This window comes from Oryzias latipes, chromosome 7, assembly GCF_002234675.1.
Source record: "Oryzias latipes chromosome 7, ASM223467v1".
NCBI classification, from domain to species: Eukaryota; Metazoa; Chordata; class Actinopteri; order Beloniformes; family Adrianichthyidae; genus Oryzias; species Oryzias latipes.
In genome coordinates, this window is record NC_019865.2 from 33,854,228 (window position 1) to 33,877,308 (window position 23,081).

Below are 23,081 nucleotides of genomic sequence, written 5' to 3' on the forward strand. Positions count from 1 at the left end.
CACCAAGAATGACAACACTGGAGGTAAATGATAACACAGGTTTCTGCAGGGAAATGAGCCACTGTCTGTTTCTGTTGAATGCGGGTTTTCACTGCCCGCGTTAATTTCTGATAATGCACACTTTAAAGCCCACCATACCTTACTTGAAATTTAATTCAAGTAATGCAAGATTACTGCAAAAAGAGAGTTGACCATGGCCCCCAAGAAACAACAAGCGAAAAGTGACTCCAAAAAAAAAGCGCTCAAAGACTGGACTCTGTGTGTCACTGTCACAAAACAGAACTAGCTAGAAGAAGGAGGCAGAAATGCGTGCCGGAGGTCGCCTGAAACAACTACAAAGTCGATCATTGACCTCCTGCCTAGGGTGTCCTGATGCCAGGTGTATGGATGGACACCCTTGTGCTCGAACATTGTGTTCGTTATGAACAAACTATGACGAGCACCTCTCGGGTTCATTCCTACCAATCACGCCCCTCCAGGTGCTACTGTCATTGCCCACGTGGGCATTGAAGTCCAGCAGGAGGACAATGGAGGCCCCTGTTGGGGCACTTTCCAGTACCCCTTCGAGAGACACCACGAAGGTCTGGTACTCCAAACTGCTGTTCGGCCCGTAAGCCGAAACCACAGTTAGAGACCTGTCCCCCACCCGGAGGCGGAGGGACATGACCCTCTCATCCACCTGGGTAAACTCCAACACTCGGCAGCTGAGATGTGGGCTCATGAGTGACCCCACACCAGCCCGCCGCCTCTCACCATGAGCAACTCCAGAGTGGTAGAGAGTCCAACCCCTCTCGAAGGACTGAGCTTCAGAGCCCAGGCAATGTTTGAAGGTGAGCCCAACTATATCTAGACGGTATCTATCAACCTCATCACACAAGCTCAGGCTCCTTCCCTCCCAGAGAGGTGACATTCCATGTCCCAAAAGCCATGTTCCATGACCGGGGTCTGGGCCGCCGAGGCACCCGCCCTCGACTGCCACCCAAACCACAATGCAGCGGGTCTTTTGAGTTCTCCTACGGGTGGTGAGCCCGACCGGGCTCCGGTCACCAGGCACGAGCTTCAGCAATTATGAAAATAGAAGCTACATTGTGTTTACGGATAACTGACTGCCATAAAAAGAACAGCAGATTAATAATTCAAGAGATGGCAAGACACTTGTATGAAACTTTTGCATTGGAAGCAGGCGCCGCGGGAATTGCTAAGAAGGGCCCGTTCGCTTCCCTTCCAGCTATTAAAGAAGATTTAACAGCGACCAAAGGCTGGTTCTACCGGTTCCGGAAGGTCAACTGAAGAGTGTGCCCATGCATGGAGACTAAGAAGTGGCAGGGAAATATCTCAATACGCTGAAAAAGACAATCGCAGAGAATAATTATCACCCGGACCAGGTGTTTATTATGGATGAAACTGTCATGGTTTGGGTTTCTTTTGTATTGGTTTTTCCTTTATATCTTGTTCTGTCATGTTTGAGTTCTGTTTCCTGTTTTATTTTGAAAGGTTTCCTGTCTTGTCATGTTCTTGAGTTTTACTTCCTTTGTCCCAGTCTGTCCTGATCATGTTCACCTGTGTCTTGTCTGCCTTGTCTGTATATAAGACTTGTCTCTGCCTTCCTCTTGTGCTGGTCCATTAACGTCTTTTCCCTGACTTCTTTCTGCCATGTTCATGTTTTGCTCTCAGTAAGTTTTTTTTTGTTACCCTGCTCTGCAACGCCTTTTGTTAAGATTAAATCCCCTTGCCCTTGAACTGTGTGCCTCCGTCTCTGCATTTTGGGTCCTTCACGCTACCACAGCCCCCCCAACCTGACAGAAACTGGCCTCTTCTGGAAAAAGGTGCCCTCTCGTACATAGGTGTCATGTTATCAAAAGATGTCATAAATTACGCTGTGGCACAGCGTAATTTATGACATGGTTCAGAATAATAAGCAGAAATAAAAAAGCTTTTAGTGTTGAGCAATATACCAATGTTCTATAATGAATGTTTTACAAAGTATCAGAAATGTTTCCGTAGGGTTTTTGATGAGTAAGGATCACTGACGAACATTCTTTGGCCACACGGGTGGGGTGGGGGAGGGAGCTGAAATGGAGATGGGGGGTTCTCCGTATTTGCATATTTGCAGGGTCTCCGGTCCCTAAATCCTGCAAATATGAGGGGAATACTGTAAAAGCTTTATAAAAAACTTCAACACTCATTCTGTCCATCCAGGTTAAGTTTTTGATCAGATTCTGCTCTGTTCTGTTTGGTCAGTGACATTTGCCATCACGGTATTCTAGTTCAATCTGTTGGTTCTGAAGCAAAAATCTGACAATAACCTTTGACCTTTGGTTAGATCCTTTATTTAAGCTTCCATCAGTGTCAAACTCCATCCTCTCTGAGGGGGGGGCACCTTCTGAGGAGACAAACAAACAAAGTGGGTTGTTCTGGTCTTCTGTCTGGACCTGATACCCAGCTGTGTTCCAGTTCTGACGTACGCTGTCGAGGAGTGACGCTCAACCTCAACGTGTTTCCCGCCCTCCTGAGGATCTGGGCCAGGTCTCTATGATGGAGCCCGCTGACAGGGCGCCCTTCCACCTCCTCCAGCTGGTCTCCAGGTTGAATCTGGCCGCATCGCGCTGCTGGGCTGCCACGCCGCACCGTCACAAACCTGTGAGACATAAGGGAGGGGCCTGCAAAGAAGCAATCAGGGGGGAGTCCCATTACAACAGCTTCATCATGCTGAAGACATGAACATGGTCCAGAATCATACACCAGAGCCTCTGTCCTGTCTAAACATCTGTTTTTACAAACATCAAAGAACCAGAACTGGGATGTCCAGCTGCCTGAAGTGCAGACTGGTCCAGGCCAGCTGATCAGAACCAGACTCACACCCCTCTGATTTGTGCTAGGGCCTGTTGTGTGTCTGCAGGTCATGCAGCCTCTACTGAATCTCTTCTCGTGTTTCCAGTTATTGTCTCACAGACCCCCCCCCCCCCCCCCCCCCCCCATGTTTAGCTTTAGTTTGTGTGTTTGTTTCTGCATTTTTTAACACAATGTGCATTTACAGAAACCCTGGAGCCCAGCTGGAGCCTGAATGCAGGGTCAGGAAGTGAGAGGAAGTGAACGGGAAGTCTTCACAAGAGTTGAAAAGGCATGGAGGGACTGTTGGATGGAGCTTCAAACTTCCACAGATGCCATTTTCTCTGGCTATTGTTAATTTCAGCACAAAAGCTTTTTATCGTGTCTCCTGTGGAGCCAGATGTCCTGGATCCATATTGGGGTCAATGAATCGGGTCGTTCAAAATGAACCAATATCGATCATGAACCAGAATGTGTGATGATATGAATCAAACTGTTGTTCAAACAAATCATTACAGCCTATCCTAAAAAATGATGTTCTATAATATTCATCAACAGTTCTCTCCAGTCAGGTATTTTTTAATGATTATGTAAGTGAGATTCAATGGAGAGTTATAGTGTGTTCAAATTTGGACGTTACTCTCACTCATGAATCCTTAAATAGTCACTGGTCAGCTACGTCAGCGCAAAGCTGCTAGCGCTTGGAAAATGCTTAACAACACCCCTTTATTAATTTAAAAAGTCATGCTAAAACAACACAGAAGAAGAACGCTTCTCCTCTGCGGCTCAGCGCGACACGAAACAACCTTGTGAGGAGTGATGCCGAAGCCTCTGCTGTTAGCCCTTAAAAAACTATTTCTGAACTATTTACGGAGAAGCCGTAGGGGGAGGGAAAGAATTTGGATCCGGGCTAAGTGTCCCAGCTTTGTGAAGCTGATCAGGTCTCTTCAATCAGCAATGATCTTTTCTGTTTAGGAGAAGATTCTCTCAGTTGTCAGGTGCAGGTTGGAATTGTGATGGAATTGTTTTCTTGCAGACTCTAAATTCTTTTTTCACATTATCAGTTAAAATGAAGTGGTTTTGGATTTTGGTTGTTTCTCCAAGGTCACTCATTTCTGAACGTTTTTGTGTTGATGTTTTCTCTTCTAGTCTTCTTGTTGCACCTAGCGCTCTATTCCATTCGCACATTGTGCTTCGCAGCGTGTAGCAAACTTTCGCTACACCCTCCTGGTCAGCACAAACACGCATTTACCAATTATGGGCAACTTGAAGAGAAAAAGAAGAAAGAAAGAGTGAAAGAGTGTTAAAAAAACGGTTCCCAGGAAGAAGCCGACTCTTGCAGTTCGCTTTAAATAGCAAAGCGATCAGTCAATACATCAGTCGTATCCACAATCACACGTTTAGTTCATACTAACGTTGTTTGGATTTTTCTGTGACTGTCCACCAGAACTGCGATGAAATTCTGAGCAGGATATGTACTTTTCAAACAAAGCGATCGTCTCCAGGGTTTATTTTTCATGTGAACAACATCCTGCTCATCCACGTGCAGGGTCTGCAAACGCGCTGAGGAAGAGGAAGGTGGTGTGTTTGTCCACTGAGCAGAAGCAGGGAATACAGAGTTGAAAAAAGTGAATTATTCTTTAGTCTAGTGCTAAATATGAGACATATTTATATGAGATTAGAGCCGTTTCAGTCTCGACCGTCACATCACTGTTTTGTTCATCTGCCTTTCTTGTTCCTGTAGCTAAAAGTAAAAAAACTCTTAAAGCAGCACTGTACATATCCTAGAATCAAATCCTAAAATTGCTTTGGGGAGAAAAGAGCCAGTCAGGAAACTGAAGAAGAACCTTCGACCTCAAAGAAACTTAAAGCTGCTTTCTATAGATCAAACCAGGAGTTTTCATTGACGTAAGGATTTATGGAGACAACAACTTGTTGTTCCTGATTTACTCTGCAGATGGATCACAGACTTCCTGTCAGACCATAGGCAGCGTGTGCATCTGGGAAAGACCATCTCAGATCCCCCCAGGGCTGTGTGCCTTCCCGCCTGCTCTTCTGTTTATACACCAACTGCTGCACCTGCAGCCACCCGTCTGTCAAACGTATGAGGTTTGACACCATCCTCATCTGGCTCATCTCAGGCGGTGATCAGTCTGCTTACGTCAGGAAAGTGGCTCGACTGGTGTCCTGGCGCAGCAGCAACAACCTGGAGTTGAATGCTGAGGAGACAGTGAAGATGATCGTGGACTTTAGGAAACTCTCAACCCATCGTTATCCCCAAACCTGAGAGGATCCCCCATCTCCATCCTGGACTTGTTCCGTGTCCTGGGAACCACCATCCCTCTGAATCTGATGTGGGGATCACCATCAGGTACCTCATCAAAAAGAGCCAGCGGCAGATGTTCTTCCTGTGGCAACTGAGGAAAATCAAGGTGGCTACCAAGATGTTGGTGCTGATCTACACGGTCATCATTGAGAGAATCCTACGCTCAGTGGAGAGGGTGATGGCTGCAGGCTCAAATCTCTGCAAGACCTGTACACCTCCAGGAGGCGTGCAGCTCAGATTAAGGTCGACCCCTCTCACCTGGGACATAAACCGTTTGTCCCTCTCCCTTCGGGTAGGAAATAACCATTTAACAGTTCAGCATTTGTTGGTTTTAGCAGGTCTCTGAGAAAATTTAATCTGAACAGTTTCTGGTTCCAGGAAAAACAAACTACTCGTTTTGTCAGATTGACCTTAGCTGACCGACAGCAGCTGGTATCTATAAAACCTTCATCATCAGTCTCCTTTTTGTCTGGAAAACATCATCCTCCTCTTCAATGCTCTGTCTCTGCATCTGAACATGCTGAGATCAGCACTTTGGTATTAGAGTGTTAGGGAATCAGAATGCATTCGTCCTCCCACTCTGAGACTCTGTTTTTTTAAAAACACGTTTAATGCTTTCTGGTTTCTTTAGTCGATTCATTGTGGATTCTTTTTAGTGTTACACTACACTGTTTTTCATTAGCGCACTATATGACAGTGCAGCTGCTGTTCCATGCCTGCTTTTGTCATGCTGTTATGTTACACGACAATTTGTGTTACATTGCTGTGTGTCTTACACTTCTGTTAAATTGACATGCTGTCTGTAATTAAGTGCTATTGCAGCTCCAAATGCTAATTATAAGAGATTGTCTGCAGAATCCTTTTATCTTAGCCTATAAGGTGGAAGCTGTATCATCTCATTCCGTTCCAATGTCTTGGGAATAAAATATTTTTGCACAATTACAAAGATTTATTTGTCCAAAGCTAGAGTGTAAAAGTTCTCTATTTGTTTTTTTCTTAATCAGTGTTTAGAGTCAGTACTACTTTACTCACGTATTGATATTTATTTATGTATTGATATTCTTTACATGCGCAATTTGGTTTGGGTCACATGTAACCTGCTGGTCCAATAAATGAAAAAGTGCTATAAAAAGTGCTACATGCACATCCATGGGAAATATTTAGAAACTGTGTTATAAGGTGGCTTTGTTTGAGTGGTGAGTGCAAGACGATTGGTGAAACGAACCAACACAGCTTCCATCAGACATCCCACTTACATACAGCAGGAAGCCCTACTACCTCTCTCACAACTCTGTCTAAAGCCACCAACACCTCACTCACAATACAAGCAGACATCACCCACAGCTTCACCCAAACTCTACTTTTCATCTTCACAAACTTTACTATCTACACATCCACATCCTGGACATACCCCACATACAATCTGTTCAGGCTCCACCCACTAAGTAGTTCTCTCTCCCAGACACCACCTGGGTGAAGCCCCTATTGCGCATTTTTATTAGTGAAGATCAGATAAAAAAAAACAACAAGATTTAATAAGTGCTTTAAATGCAAAGAGGGCAAAGTAATAAGAATGATGATGAACATGCCACTGTTTATGATCAAATTATTTACTTGCCCACACGAAAGAAAGCATATACAGTCATTTGAAAAAAAAATAACTGGGAAGTATGAGTTGAAGAGTAATACTGCAGGGCAAAAGCTTTAGAGAGTCCAAGGCCAAATCCAAATTCTTCCCCTTCCCCTACAGCCACTCCCTATCCCTCCGATTAACCCTCCAAATGGAGAGTTATAGAAGAAATGTGTCTTTGAATTTGGACATTACTCCCACTCAATTACCTCATCAATAAACATAAAAGCAGGTGGGGCTGTGGTACTGCAGTCAGCAGCTCCACCTGATCATTCATTACGCTGTAGAAACATGATGTTGATAGACTTTAAGATGAAAGTTTGTACATCACCCTGCAGCTTTCAGTCTGTGGAGTTGGAGGGGTTTACATAATTATCATTTGATTACACTCTATTATCACCAGAAAATGATTGTTTCTCAGTTTTCAGTAAGAAAACACTGACGTGCTTCGTGCTGACTATACAAGATATAATGTTCCTGTACTTCTTGATTGAATGCCCACTTTTACGTTATCAATTCAAATTGCAGTTTGCGCTGTGACAGACATGCTTTTCCTTCTGCAGAAGTCTAACAAAAGTTCTCGTTTCCTGTCTGGTTCTTCTCTTTATCAAGAACTAGTCAAAACCCTGACAGTGTAATAATTCAAACACTCAGTGCTTGACGTTTTTGACAGTTACTCACTGTTATAAACAACAGGTTCTGTGTTTGATTGAATTTAACTTTTAATATGCATGACATGAAGAAAATGGCAAACTCACATCTTGCGGGTTAACCTTGTAGGTTAACCCACCATTGCAACGGGTGTGTGCCTGTACACTGCAAAGAGACTTGACTCGCCCCTCTGGGTTGTGAAATGCAGTCAAGCTCAGTCAGGCTGCTGAATTATGGATTTAAGCTACTATTATTAGAACATTCCACATTTTACAAACAGCTTTCCCCACACACCACATCCAATCATTAAAACACCGTCACACAACTATGTGACACAAAACAGCATGACACAAAAAGACCCCAAACACAAGAACCTGATTCACTACTATATTACTTTGCAGTAATTTGACCAAAAACATCATAACGCACACCAAGCAACAAATAACCGCCTGAAACAAAGCAGCATCTTGAGGTGCTGGAAATAGTATGTGCTGGGTGAGAGAGGTGCCACATGATGGAACCTGCTGGATGAAGGAGGTACGACCTAATGAGATGTGAGATCAAATAGGTTCCAAATAAACCAGAGACCATGGATTAAGAAAGTGATGGAAAAGGCAAATGATGAAAGAAAGAGGTCTTGGATGAAGAACATATTTGATAAAGGAAAAACTGGATTAAGGAGGAGGCTGGAAGATGAAGAAACCTGTGTAAGTATCTAAGTTTGTTCAATTGAAACACATTATCAGACCAAATCCTAGTTCGTAGAAATGCTGACTGCTTCTACTGTTATCTTTTACTCGTATTAAAATAGTTTTTAGTTGATAGAATACTTAGTTACCATATTGTCTTTGTTTTTGTTTATGGGGGAAATTTGTTGCTCCAAATGTGCAAATCTTTGTCTGCACTGATTTGAACTGAAATTCTGAGGCACTTTCAGTGTGAAAATCCCAACACGTGTGCTGTCTCTACAGCAGAGGTTAGTAAACATTTATATCAAATGTACTAACTCACAAGCTACAGTACAAATTATTCTGCAAATTGTACTGAAGTGTTAAAAAGATCAAATTTGTCGTTTTACAAGTAAACTCGTGGATGATATTGTGTCTCTTTGGATCACTGACATCAATCTTAGTGTCTGTGATTAAAGTAACAATTGAACTGTTTACAGGTGGGTGTGGATGTATGCGTACTTAATCTGTATTTTCCAATCAATGTTACAAATATTTATTCAAAGTTTGACATATCAGTGTACAGATTAATATTTATTCTGATGGTATTTGAGATTAGTTTAATTTTTGTTTTTCCAATCCAAATTCTAATACACAAAGCCACCCATTCTCATGATGTCATGGTGAGTTTCCGTCCGGTCAGATCACCTGTTTCACCTCACCTGCCCTCCATCTGAGCTGAACTCCACCTGGGTTCTGGTCAACTGGTCTAGCAGAAAAACCTGGCCTTGCATGGGTAGCTCTGCAGTCATATCTGACTGACAGACCAGCCAATATCTTCTGTCTGTGCCGTTCTGAAGGCAACATTCAGCTCAGACTAAAGTGAGTCTGACTTACGTTTGCAGTCCCTGACTGTTTTTAGAGCCGCCTGGAGCCACTCCAGCATGACGGGACACCAGGACCGGGACCCAGACCAGACGCCTGCACTCGTCTGTCTATATGCGGTGGATGTCTGTCTGAGGCAGACTGTGCTCCTTGCAGCAGGCAAGGGAGACTGAGTGAGATCTGAGCTGCAGAGAGAATGCAGGGTGAAGGGGGAGGGGCAAGAGCATGAAGCTATGGGAGGGGACCAAAACACAGAGAGGTGTGGGGGCCAACCATAGAAGCTATTGTTGTGAGATCAGAAAGGAGGAAGGACTTCTCTGTGATGTGTTCAAATAACCCGGTCTAGAGTGGTTCAGCAGTATTTTGAATGTGAGAATCCCTGGGGTGGGGGTGGGGGGTGGGGGGGGGGTAAAGTCTTGTTTGTGTTGAGCCCAGTCCCAGAACAGCCCACATTCCTAGACAGCACTCAAGAGGCAGGGCTGTTTGACCCCACTGACCCCACAAACTGTTTGACCCCACAAACTGATCAGAAGCAACCCCGCCCCCCCTCCACATCATAACCTGTGATTTCTGCATAGATCTGAAGCATCTTAATCTGCCCAGAACATGTTCACTTTTCGGCTTATCCTTTCAGGGGTCACCAAAGGGAAATCAGCTTTCACTGATTCATACAGATGGTTTGGCAGGGGGTTTTATGCCAGATGCCCTTCCTGACACAATCCTGTATTTTATTCAGGCTGGGGACTTGGGCCCCCTTGTGGCTACATAGTTAGGTTTTCTTTGATATTTCACTACTAAAGAAAACAAGAGAGCTCACTAATGCTAGTTTTTTAAACATCAACTCTATACTTTTTGGTACGGAGCCCGTGTCCTGACATTAAGATATAAAAATATATCTTGTTCCCACAGATTAATATCTTGTTCCCACAAGATACTATTCCGTTCCCACAAGATATTATTGCGTTCCCTCAAAATACTATTCCGTTCCCTCGAAATGATTAACTCGTGCGAACGCAATAATTATGTCGTTCGAACGCAATAATTAATCCGTTCGAACGCAGTAATTATTCACGTCATAAGTCATTTACGCTGATATGCTCTCTGTACGCCGGCAAAAGCCGCTTTCAGCGGTAACTTCCGTGTCTCTGTGACTCATATTCGTTCAAAAAAGGAACATGAAAAACAAAAATGATCACTTTAATACTGTCTCAATGAATATAAGAAAAATATCAAAAGATTTATGATAACTAGGCTGCTTTGTCATACGATAACTCCTGCTAGGCTACTACTAGCGCCGCGGCAGAGCTCTTTAATGTATGCCGGCATTTGGGCAACTGGCTGGTCGGTTGACAGACAGCTGATTTTGGTTTAGTTTAGGGTCGAACAGGAATAATAATATTCAGGACTTGTCTTTTATTAACTTTAGCAGTCAGTTGCTTTACATTCGAAGGCTATAAGGATACATGCTAACTGACTAGCCGATCATTGATCCTGTTATTAATTTACGTCATAGATTTACAGCAGATACCTTCACATTTCTGTCTGTGTGTGTCTCATTACATTGCATTGAAGACACGGAGGATGTTTAGAGAACAGATTTATTTATTTTAAAAAGCACAAAGCATCCATCGTATTCACGTTCATTCACATGATGATGATCTGGGGTACGCCCTCAGTCATCTTGCTGCAAAAGCCGCTTCCTGCCGCTACTTCCGTGTCTCTGTGAGCATTCAATAGGGGTAAAAATAAAAGCAAGAATGGTCGGTCTGTTATTGTCTCGATGAAAATCTGAAAAATATCATATTAAGCTGGCTGCTTCACCTAATGCACTTACCTTTAGCTTGTAGCGTAACAACAATAGCAGTACGTCACGTTTCCCAGCATGCTTTGCAGCCAATAATTGGTCTTGTTGTTAGACCTTGGTCACATGGACACAGTGATTGGCCAATGAGGGCGTACCAGATGACGTGAACGTGAATACGATGGATGCTTCTGTGCTTTTAAAAATAAATAAATCTGTTTTCTATACATCCTCCGTGTCTTCAATGCAATGTAATGAGACACACACAGACAGAAATGTGAAGGTATCTGCTGTAAATCTATGACGTAAATTAATAACAGGATCAATGATCGGCTAGTCAGTTAGCATGTAGCCTAATAGCCTTCGAATGTAAAGCGACTGACTGCTAAAGTTAATAAAAGACAAGTCCTGAATATTATTATTCCTATTCGACCCTAAACTACAATATCAGCTGACTGTCTGTTAACCGACCAGCCAGTTGCCCAAATGCCGGCATACATCAAAGAGCTCTGCGGTGGCGCTAGTAGTAGCCTAGCAGGAGCTATCGTATGACAAAGCAGCCTAGTTATCATAAATCTTTTGATATTTTTCTTATATTCATTGAGACAGTATTAAAGTGATCATTTTTGTTTTTCATGTTCCTTTTTTGAACGAATGTGAGTCACAGAGACACGGAAGTTACCGCTGAAAGCGGCTTTTGCCGGCGTACAGAGAGCATATCAGCGTAAATGACTTATGACGTGAATAATTACTGCGTTCGAACGGATTAATTATTGCGTTCGAACGACATAATTATTGCGTTCGCACGAGTTAATCATTTCGAGGGAACGGAATAGTATCTTGTGGGAACGGAATAGTATTTCGTGCGAACGACATAATAACCTGTGGGACAAGATATTAATCTGTGGGAACAAGATATATTTTTATATCTTAATGTCAGTACACGGGCTCCGTATTTTGGAACTTTTCTGGAACAGTACTTCAACTGAAGATGAATGCTTTTCTGCTTTTTCTGACCATTGACTGTATGGGAGAACTGGATTGAGCGTGGGATGTCACCCATGTCTTCCAACCAAATAAAACTAATTCAGTCGCCCTTTGCTGATGAAATGCATAGATAAAAAAAAAAAACAGAAAATAAAACAAAACAAAAGTCACTTAAATCACATTAGCTAAATTAAATAAGTGATCATTAACTAAAGTGATGCTGAGTTTGATTTATTGCTTGAAAAGGAGTGGGAAGAAGCGATCTTATATAATCCAACCCCTACTGAGTTCATTCATTTGAAAGTTTTACAGAGTTTTCATAATCCGGTTCTGATCAAATAGATTATTTTCAAGTTACTAAATCCAGTGTCTAGTAATGATTGATTATCTTCAGAAAACATTTATTCCTAAGAATTTGATTTCTGTAACACTTTCAATTTAGACATTAATTACATTATTATTTATTTGGCATTGTAGTTACTAATAAACATGACTTTGGTTTTACCTAGGTTTAAAGATAATTTATTGTAATCCATCCATGATCTTATTTTGTTTAACTCTGTGTTCACCACCTTGATAAGTTCCCTATGATTTTTTGTAGAATAGAATATATTTGTGTCATCAGCAAATAATATGAATTTCATAAGCTTTGAAACATTGAATATGTCATTTATGTAAATATTGAATAGCATCGGGCCCAGAATTGATCCTTGTGGGACACCACAACTTATCTCTTTGGTTTCTGATGTAAATTCATCAATCTTGACAAATTGTCTTCTACCGTTAGATTGCTTTTGACCCAAGTTAGCGCTAGTCCTCTTATCCCATACACTTCCAGTTTGTCAAGTAGGATGTCATGATTGAGAGTATCAAATGCTTTTTTTAAGTCAATGAAAATTCCAGCTGCATATTTCTTTTTGTCCAGATTGTTTGTGATTTCCTCCACAGCATCAATGATAGCCAATGAGGTTGATTTATTTTATCTGAAACCATATTGGTTTTCATTTATAATGTTATGTTTATCAATAAATGTAACTAATTTATCATTGAATATTTTTTCTAAAATTTTTGAGAATTGTGGAAGAAGAGAAACAGGTCTATAGTTTGTAAATTGGTGTTTGTCTCCACTCTTATAGATAGGAATCACTTTGGCTATTTTCATTTGGTTTTGGAATCTCCCGTTAGAAGCTTAGAGATACAATTAATTACCTTTTTCACCACTGTCATATCTATATCCTCACAATCTTTTGAGTTAGCTTAGTTACTTAGCTAGTTACTCTTGAATTTATTTACAATTAATATCAGTTCATTTTGGCTCACATCAGAGAGAAAGATTGAGTGTGGGATCCTTTCGATGGGTGGATTATTGTCTTTGCTAGTTTTGCATTTTGGAATTTCCGCTGCCAAATCTGGACCCACGTTTACAAAATAGTTATTGAAGCCGTTTGCTGCTACATTGATGTCATAGCTTTGACCCTTCTCATCTGTAAAGTAATCTGGATAAGTTCGCTTTTTTGTCCCGTTTTTAATGATGTTATTTAATATTTCCCAAACTCGCTTTACGTTGTATTTATTTTCATTCAGTAGATTATTGAAGTACACTTTTTTATTGTACAGTGTTATTTCAGTTAGTTTATTTTTATATGACTTATATCTTTGTTCAGTTGCTTTTATCCTCTGTTTTAAGAATTTTTTATAAAGGTTATTTTTCTTTTACAAGCGTTTTGTAGACCGGTGGTTAACCAAGGGCATTTGGCAAATTTGTTCTTGAATTTATAAATTGGACAGTTCTTATTGTAAAGTGAGCTAAATGTTTCTAAAAAACATTTATAAGCAATATGTACAATATGTACACTCTGTACACAGAGTTCCAGTTTTGTCTGGATAAGTCATTATTCAGAGCATTCATGGTTTTTTCATTTCTTAACCTTTCGTAGACTGGTTCTATAATTTTCTTTGTCTTCACATTGATGTCAAATAGTGAAAAAACTGGTAAATGATCAGTTATGTCACAAGTGTGTATGTGACATATGAGTGTATTCTATATTATTTATAATTATCTTATCAATAGATTTTCTTTTCAAGTCCCGGCTGGGGGACGTGAAAAACTACATCAACGGGGGTCCTTTCTGTGTGGAGTTTACATGTTCTCCCTGTGCATGCGTGGGTTCTCTCCGGGGTCTCCAGCTTCCTTCCACCATCCAAAAACATGCTTCATAGGTTCATTGGCAACTCTAAATTGTCCCTAGGTGTGAATGTGAGAGTGAATGGGTGTGTGTTTGTGGACATTCTACCCTGCGACAGACTGGCGACCTTTTCAGGGTGTCCCCTGCCTTTGCCCACAAGTGGCCGGGATAGGCTCCAGCAGCCCCGTGACCCCGAAAGGGAAAAAGAGTTGAGAAAAAACAAAAATGAATGAATCTTATCAATAAGAGTAGCACTTTGAGTAGTGATTCTGCTGGGTCTTGTTATGGTTGGATATAAACTCATAGCATACATTCTGCTGATAAAGTTGTCGGTTGCTTTATGTTTATCAGATCCATATTGAAGTCTCCACAGATGTATAATATTTTGTTATTTAGAGAGGTAAACATCTTTTCCATCCAGTCACTGAACACTTCTAAGCTTGACCCTGGCGACCTATAAACACAGCTTATAATGACATTTTTCCCTGAATTGTTACATATTTCAATTGTAAGACATTCTAGTACTCCATCCACTGCGACAGACAATTTATCAATTACCGTAAACTTCATATTTTTTTCCACATATATTGCGACTCCTCCACCTTTTTTGTTTACTCTGTTCACATAGTTAAGTTCATAGTTTTCCAATTCAAAGTCAGCGTCCTTGTCGCGGCTGAACCAAGTCTCAGATATGGTTATGATATCAAAGGAATGCCCGATGTTCTGTAAATAGTCCTTGATGTCTTCAAAGTTGGTATACATGCTTCTGCTGTTAAAGTGAATGATTGACAGTCTTCCTTCTGGGTTAATAGAGTTTTTAAAGTCATCTATGCTGTAATATTTGCAGTCCACATTAACAGTGGAAAAGAATTGATCAGGGTTGATGTCTTGAAGGTTGTTGTCATTATCACTGAATATTTGAAGGTCGGTTTGCTCACCATTCAGATCTCTCAGAGTTGTGGTTGCAGGTGACTGTTGAAGAAAAAGTGTTGTTTTTTTTAAGCCATGGATAGTAGAGTTCATCTCCTCATCTCATAAGACCAGCATCTTTACGCATCTCTTGTTTAGACTGTAGTGGGTAAATCTAGGGCTGCAGCTATCGATTCTTTTTGTAATCGATTAATCTAGCACTTAATCGATCGATTAATCGAGTAATCGGATCAAACGATTTGTGTGTGTTTTTGAACAATCAAAAAAAATAATGCATAACAAAAATGATGTGGTTGTAAAATGAACAAGCATTTGATTTTAAAGATCCGCTCTGATGCAAATGTTTCTTTTGGTGTTTTTAAGTTGGTCTTGAGAAGTGGCGGAGCTAGAACATTTTGTATGGGGGGGGACAGAAGACTTTGAAAGGGTGGCACAACACCAAAGTGGAAGGCCATTACCATTATCATTGTTTATATTTCGTGTAAAAATAATGCTTTTGTCATTTTTGCAATGCTTAAAGAAGCCTCGCGGTCCGCCGAAAGGCGAGCTACCGTCTGTCCCAGCCCCTGCCTCTCGGCGCCCCCTCGATGCTCTTAGCTGAGTGTCCCGCGGGGTCCGAAGCGTTTACTTTGAAAAAATTAGAGTGTTCAAAGCAGGCCCGGTCGCCTGAATACCGCAACTACGGGCTCTCGCCGCCAGCTGAGGCGGCCCGCGCTGGTCGCCTTGGAGGGGGCCCCTCGCTCGCTGCCGGTGGCACGCGCTGGTCCAGCGCCCTGTGGTATGCCAGCTCTATTTTGCAGTAGAGACACTGCACCTTGTTCTCTTCTTCGTTAAGTGTGTAATGATCCCACACTTTAGACAATTTCTGCCGTTTATTTATAGATCTATTCTCCGCCATCGCGCCAACTAAATTCAAAAGGTCCGTGTGAATAAACGGTCCGTGTGACACAATCAAATCCCTGCACCGCACGTATAGTGCGCGTCATAGGAATGTAACGAGGCTTCGAGGCAGAGTTTTTGCCTCGAGGAATTTTTGTAATCGAGTAACTCGAGGAATCGTTTCAGCCCTAGGTAAATCTTTCAGGCTCCTGATAAGAACAACCTTGGACTGCTCAGGGCAGCCACAGAGTTTGGCATACATTTTACAGTCTTTTACCCAGGTTCCTTGAATTTTCCCCTGCTTTTTCAAATAACAATCCCTTCTGGCGATGTGGGCATTCCTTTTCGTGAGGTTGTCATTCATGAAAACGTTGGTTCCCCTCAGATTTCTTCCTTGCTTCAATGAAGCTGCTTTCTGTTTCCGATTGACAAACTTTAAGAGGATTGCTGGTTTGTCGGTGTCTCTTTTCCTGGGAAGCGGTCTGCAGATCTCCACATTGTTGGTGTCCAGAGAAATTCCATTGGATTTTAGGAACTCCTCCACCTGTTTCTCCGCCGTCTTCTTGGTGTGGGGATGACTGGACACTCTCCCTATTTAATTTTACATTCTATCATCCACCTCAGAAGAACAGAGAGGCTTACTCCAGCACAGGTGCTGTCTCACCTTTGCACAAATACTTTACATGACTGAATGAAGTGTTTCAGATGTGTTGGCCTGAAGGCATAGGTATGCATGTTTGAACATTAGTTGTATTGTTTACATGTTGAAATGTTTGTATGTGAACATTTTTGGACCCAACAGGAATGTTTATAACATTTGAGTGTGTGTGTGGACAGGCCCCGCCCCTTATATTTTATGATTATAATCTTCTAGCAAATTTATGATGCCTTATGATTTCACCCCCCCCCCCCCCAACATCCCTCTCTCTTTTTCCCTCCTTTCCTTTACTGTCCAGTCCAACAAAAAACTGTTACAAAAATAGATAATATGAATAAAGTTTAGTCAAAATGGTAAATGGCGTATACGTGTATAGCGCTTCTCTACTTTCCTCAAAGGCCAAATTCACACACACATTCACACACTGGTGGCGGCTCCACTGCAGAACCATTTCCACTGCACCACGGGGCAGCCGTGGTGCAGTGGAAATGGTTTATTCAAATATAAACCTTGTGTGTAAGATGATTCATAAACCCTGTTGTATGAGCCCAGAACAGTCTCATAATTCAGAATTGCACACAGTCCGAGTCACCAATTCACACACCTTGATTCACAAATGTCATTTTATGCAAACGTGCAAAATAAATTTGGAAAAGCACACTAAAGGTTTCACAAATGCACACCCTGTGTTTCAAAAACACACACATTGTGTTTCACACATGCACACTGAATGTTTTACAAATGCACAATTAGTGTTTCTCACAAAAAAAAAATCAGAAATTCACAATAAATGTATCAGAGATGCACAGTAGGTGCTTCACAAACATTTTTAGGTACACATGTGATGTGAACTCACAGTTCGTACAAATGTGTGCATTCACAAACCCGCTCTCATTTCTGAATCTCCCCACATTTGTGAGAGATTTCTCTACGGTGAATATTGAGACTCCTGTAACCCTTGTGCTATTCTAGGAACTTTAACGTTGGGACTTGGGTCATCTAGACCCACTAGACAGTGCTCTGAACCTTTTTTCTTCAATGGTTTGTGATCTTCACTGGTGTCCATGGATTACGTGAAATCTTTCCACCTTTATCCACCTTTGTCATGGTAGGGAGAACACGTCAATGTAAGGGGGGGGGTCATCTAAGATAGCACAAGGGTTAACGGAGGAGGTCAACTAATGTCACCATTGAAACTGTCAATCAAACTTATCAGCAAAGCAGGCGTGTTCGCTTTCAGCCAATCGAATGACCCCTTAGACTTTCTCCAGCTTTCAAACTGACGAGGGAGGTGTTGAAAGTACGCGGGCGGCAATCATGGCGAAGAGGTCTGCCGAACGGGATCAGTCTCAGCCAGTAAGTAATGCATTTATTTTATCACTCCCTCGTTGTACATCTTGTAATGTTATTGAATAATAAGTTGAAGCATTCTGCTTAGCCAAGTGTACGGTGGCCCAGAAGGGTCACAACACAACACATTAACTTACCACACAACACTTTAACTCACAACACAACACATTCACTCACGACAGAAGTAAAGCTGCAACGGAAGTGCTTTTATTCTGAAATTTAGAGAGGCGAGGGAGGGGCTTTGGCTTCAAACTGTCAGATGGAAACACAGGCGTCAGATTTAGACGCAGCTTTCACAGCAGGAGTTGAAGCAGAGACTCTCTCTGCGATGATCTCATGAACTCAAACATGGAAACATGATTACCATGCAGAACTCTTCAAAATAATAAACCCGATCTCTCCACAGTCTCCATCTCTACCATGCATTGATATACACAGAGACAGCTCCATGTAGTGATCAGACCATAACTTTAGCTGGAAGCTCCGCCCACACGCAGCCGCCGTATCAGGCTTTAAAGAACACAATTTCTAAGAGGTGGGGCGTTGCACACCCCCAACAACAGGTTAGATGACAGAGCCCGGTCCATTAAGCGTCTCTGCCGTTCACAGAGCTTCAGTACATAGAACTCCAACAGCCACACATCCTAACATCACACATCACAAGCTGCTTTCCTGTCACATCACAAGTTTTTAATTTCTTAAAATAAAAATTGGGTGTGTATTTATTCATATCTAGGGGAATCAGACTTGAAATATCGGATTGGGCAACTAAACATTAGGACTTAAACACTGTCCATAATCCATAATCTAACCTGACAGAATCAAATGTAAAAGGATTTATGCTAAAGTAACAAGCAAACAGATGTTTCTATCCAACTGTAATTGTCACTTTAGAAAGTTATAATAAATAAACAATGAGTTATTTAACATTAAGGAGTAGTTACATTTATTTGTCATTACATTTAGTTACATGTATAAGTTATATCTGGCCCTTTGAGGACAACCACTATGCTGATGTGGCTCTCAGTGAAAATGAGTTTGACACTCCTGTTTTAGAGGTTAGTGCTTCAGCAGCTGAAGCCACAAGTGCAGCACGTCCAAGATCCACTGCAGTTCGCATACAGGGAGAGAGTACTGGTGGAGGACGCAATCCTCTACTTGCTACACCGCAACCTATTCCCACCTGGATGAAGGAGGAGATGCTGTGAGAATGCGTTTCTTTGATGTCCCCTGTGCCTTTAACACCAGCTGCAGGAGAAGCTCACCAAGATGACTGTGGAACCGTTCTTGGTGTCCTGGATCATGGACTATCTGACCAACAGGCAGCAACATGTCCGCATGGGGGGATCTGTCTACAGTACCCTCAGCTGCAGTGTAGGGGCCCCACAGGGGACAGTTCTGTCTCCTCTTCTTTTTACACTGTATACATCCGACTTCCGCTATAACACCTCGAGCTGCCACATGCAGGAGTGTTGGACCACAAGCTGGACTGGATTACCAACACGGACCAGCTTCACAAGAAGAGCCAGTCAAGGCTGTACTTTCTCCAGAGGCTGTGCTCCTTTAACATCTGCACAAAACTGCTGCACATGTTTTATCAGTGGGTGGTGGAGAGTGCTCTCCTCTATGCTGCTGTGTGCTGGTGCAATACCAGCAAGAAGAACATCTGCAGGCTCAACAGGATCATCAAGAGGGCGAGCTTTGTGGTGGGACTGAAGCTGGATCTTGTGGAGGAGGTGGCAGAGCAGAAAACTCTGAGCAGGTTCAGGGTCATCGTTAGGAATCCCTCACATCCCCTCCATGAGGCCTTCACCAGCAGGAGGAGCACATTCAGCAACAGTCTGCTGTTCCAGCAATGCTCCACAGAAAGACTGAAGAAATCGCTTGTTCCTCGTGCCATCAAGAAATATAACTCTCTGGCAGGGCATCTTAGAAGCAATTTCTCTTAATACATTTTACCCACTGATTTTATAAATTATTTACCTTTTATTAACAATCTTTTTAATTTGTGATGTTTTTTTAATGCATATGTGTTTTTTATGAATGTCAGCAGATGGCCATTTTTTTACATTTGCTCATGGATTATTAAAGACCCTATTCTATTTCATAATTGATCATGCTATTGTATTACTGTTGTACCCGTCGCATTTTTGCCCCTGTAAATATCTGTCAGTTGAAAGTATTTGTACTTGTATTCCATAGATCTTGTACCTGAAGATAGCAGACACCCACTTGGCCTTCTTCAGTGACGCTGTGAACCAGCATGGCTATCCTCTGAGGTATTCATGTTATTCATAAAGAAATCTTTTATTCACACATCAGTCAGTATAAGTACTTAATTATTTGTACAAAAATAAATCAACTTTTTTAGACTCCTCCGAAAGCAAAGGAAACTCTAAAACTCTTTCCCCTCATGAATAACATTTTACACCCCCTTAACAGTCTGTCTCGCATCAATTTCTTTCCCAATGACATTTGCAGCTCACTCCTGTAACTTCTTAACCTGGAATTCAACTTATTGGCAACGTACATAAGAAACTTTACATAAAAATGTTGAATTGATGTGAAAATTAGCGATGCATTTGTAATTATGTGTTTGAGACATGATTTTCGTGTTATTGTCAGGGTGAGAGGAGATCACACAGAGGAAAATGTGGGCATAGCAGAGTTAATGCTCACAGTACGTGGAAGTGATATATTAAAACAAAATCTGACAGTATATTTCTTTTTGCTTCTTTCCAAATACAGTATTGAGCCCCTCTGGTGTGATGTCTGCTCAACATCAGTAATGTCCTTCACTTATTGTGCTGCCACTATATTTTCCTACCACGCATTCAGGCCAGTCTGGATGTCTTTAGTGACGTGTGGGAGAGCCATCCAATCAGGACAGAGCAAAACATGACACCAAATCAGCTGTGGCAGTTGCGATTGACCCAGAACCCTGTTTCTGATCCCCAGGTAAGGTAAATGCTTGATTTAATCTCACTGTACAGTACTACTGATTTGTGTGCAAAATCACAATGACTACAATGAATTTTTATTGAAAATGAATTCCACGTTATTTGAAAAGTATTGTTGTTGTGTGGTGCAAACAATTTCCCTAAATTGTTTGGTTTTTTAAATCAAGTAGGAAGAATAGCACATCTGTAAGTTCAAAATGCATCACAATGCATGGCATTATGAGAAATCAGATGTACTAATCTCACTACTTTGTTAATTATCACTTATTTACAAATTAAAAAAAGTTATGGAGATATGAGGTCTGCCTGCCAGTAACAATATAAGTAATTATTAGTCGGTCACTGTGCCTACATAATCTAAAACATAAACAAAAACAGCACTGTTCAGAAACACCATCTTTTTTTGTCAGGGTATGCTGGTTCCAGAGATTGAATGGGAGGAGAGTGGATCCATGGCTGAACCTCATCCTGGGATCAATGTCCCGCTATGGGACAGTCCCCTTTTGGGTCCACAAATGTTGGAACTGCCAGACAACATCAATCCATTGTGGAATTCAGACCGTTAGGGAGTGGACCTAAATCTTCACTGTCCAGTGTATTTGGAACTTCATTTGGCTGCATAATTACATACAGATAGAGAGACTGAAGGGAGGAAGACAAAGTTCAAATGAATACTGCTGTATTTTTTCAAGGGACTTCATTGTATGTAAGGATGTTATGAAAATTAATTCCAGAAGTCCCACATCTGCTTAAATTTTGATGTTTTTATCTGTCCATGTTTTCACTGAATTTTATTCTGCAATAAAGAGTGATTGTTTTGCACTTTATTGTTCTATGAGCATCTTTTGGTTTGTAGTATTTAATAATAATAATGGATTGGATTTTAAATATGATGAACAACCAGGTGCAAAACCCATATGAGGATCTTTCTTGCAAGGGTGACCTGGCTTAGAGGTTAGCAGCAGAAATACGGTTACAATATAAAATCAATAACTTTAGAGTTATTACAAAATTAAAATGAAGGTAAAGCAAAGTGAGTTTGGGCTGAGCAGGGGAGGTGTATTCTGGATCTGTGATTGACAGTGAGATGAGCTTGAGGTAATGTATAATGTAGTCCCACTGCGTGGTACAGAGAAAAATGATGCCAGTTTCTCCACAGAACCTTCTGTGGAAGTTGAAGATTATTCTCCTCCACCTTCTTATGATCAAAACCAATTAAGGGATCCTTGTCTGAGTGTTGAAATGACGCTAGCATCAAAGCTAAGAAGGATAACATATTAGCAAAAAGTCCCGAGTGAATTGTCATTGTAAATCTCATCACCGTTCATCACAGTTCGCTGGATTCAATGTCAACTGCATTCAACCACAGTTGTCTTGCTTCCAGATCAACTGAAAAGTTGCGCAAGCCAGTAATTTTTGACGACCGAAAGAAATAAACCGACAAGCCATGCTAAAGCTAACACGCTAACCAATGACGCTAACGACAGACCGCTACAGAGAATCAAAGATGGGCGGGGCTTTTGTCACCTGCACGAAAGCATAGAGAAAGTCTAAGGGGCCATTCGATTAGCTGAAAGCGAGCACGCCTATTTTGTTGAGGAGTTTGATTGACAGATTCATTAGCCAATGGTGACATTAGTTGACCTGCAGCGTGAAGGGAGTCTAAATCACCGTAGAAAAATCTTACAAATGTGGGGAGATTCACAAATGAAAGTGGACATTCTAAAATTCACACGATCTGTGAGTTCATATTACAAGTGTACGTAAAATTGATGTTTGTGAAGTACCTACTGTGCATTTCTGATAAATTTATTGTGAGAATTTCCGAAAAGTTTTTGTGTTTTTGAGAAACACAGCGTGCACGTTTAAAACACACTCGTAAAACACAAAGTGTGCATGTGTGAAACACAATGTGTGTGTTTGTGAAACCTTTAGTGTGCATTTCCAAATTTATTTTGCATGTTTGCATAAAATGACATTTGTGAATCAAAGTGTGTGAATTGGTGACTCGGACTGTGTGCAATTCTGAATTATGAGACTGTTCTGGCCTCATACTGATGTAACAGTAAAATCTGTCCAACACAAGAGGCTTCCAGCTGTCATCTGTTTGCTCACCTGTTGGACAGGACAAGTTAAATAAAAAATAAAAAAAGGTAAAAACATAAAGCCCAATAAAATTCAAATGTGAAATAACAGAGCAAAAGCTCATGTGTGACTAAAAGCTAGGCTAGAAAAATGAGACTTGAGTCGAGTTTTTGAATGGACAGTGAAGATGATTGTCAAATATTTTTTATCTCTGAGAGATTTTGTCCTTCAGGGGCACTTGTGATGGTAAATCTAT

The 23,081-nt window shown here is 41.4% G+C and overlaps 1 protein-coding gene across 4 annotated transcripts in view; it reads right to left on the minus strand.

Annotated features, from left to right (window-relative positions):
* Nucleotides 1-23,081, minus strand: part of LOC105354474 (membrane-associated guanylate kinase, WW and PDZ domain-containing protein 1) — a 160,029-nt gene that overhangs the window by 17,235 nt on the left and 119,713 nt on the right. For all 4 annotated transcript variants that reach the window (XM_011477671.3, XM_020704939.2, XM_020704938.2 and 1 more), the window contains exons 17-18: nucleotides 2,466-2,660; nucleotides 2,307-2,383 (exon numbers count right to left, since the gene is read on the minus strand). In XM_011477671.3, the coding sequence (XP_011475973.1) occupies nucleotides 2,307-2,383; nucleotides 2,466-2,660 (272 nt within the window). The remainder of the gene's footprint in view (nucleotides 1-2,306; nucleotides 2,384-2,465; nucleotides 2,661-23,081) is intronic.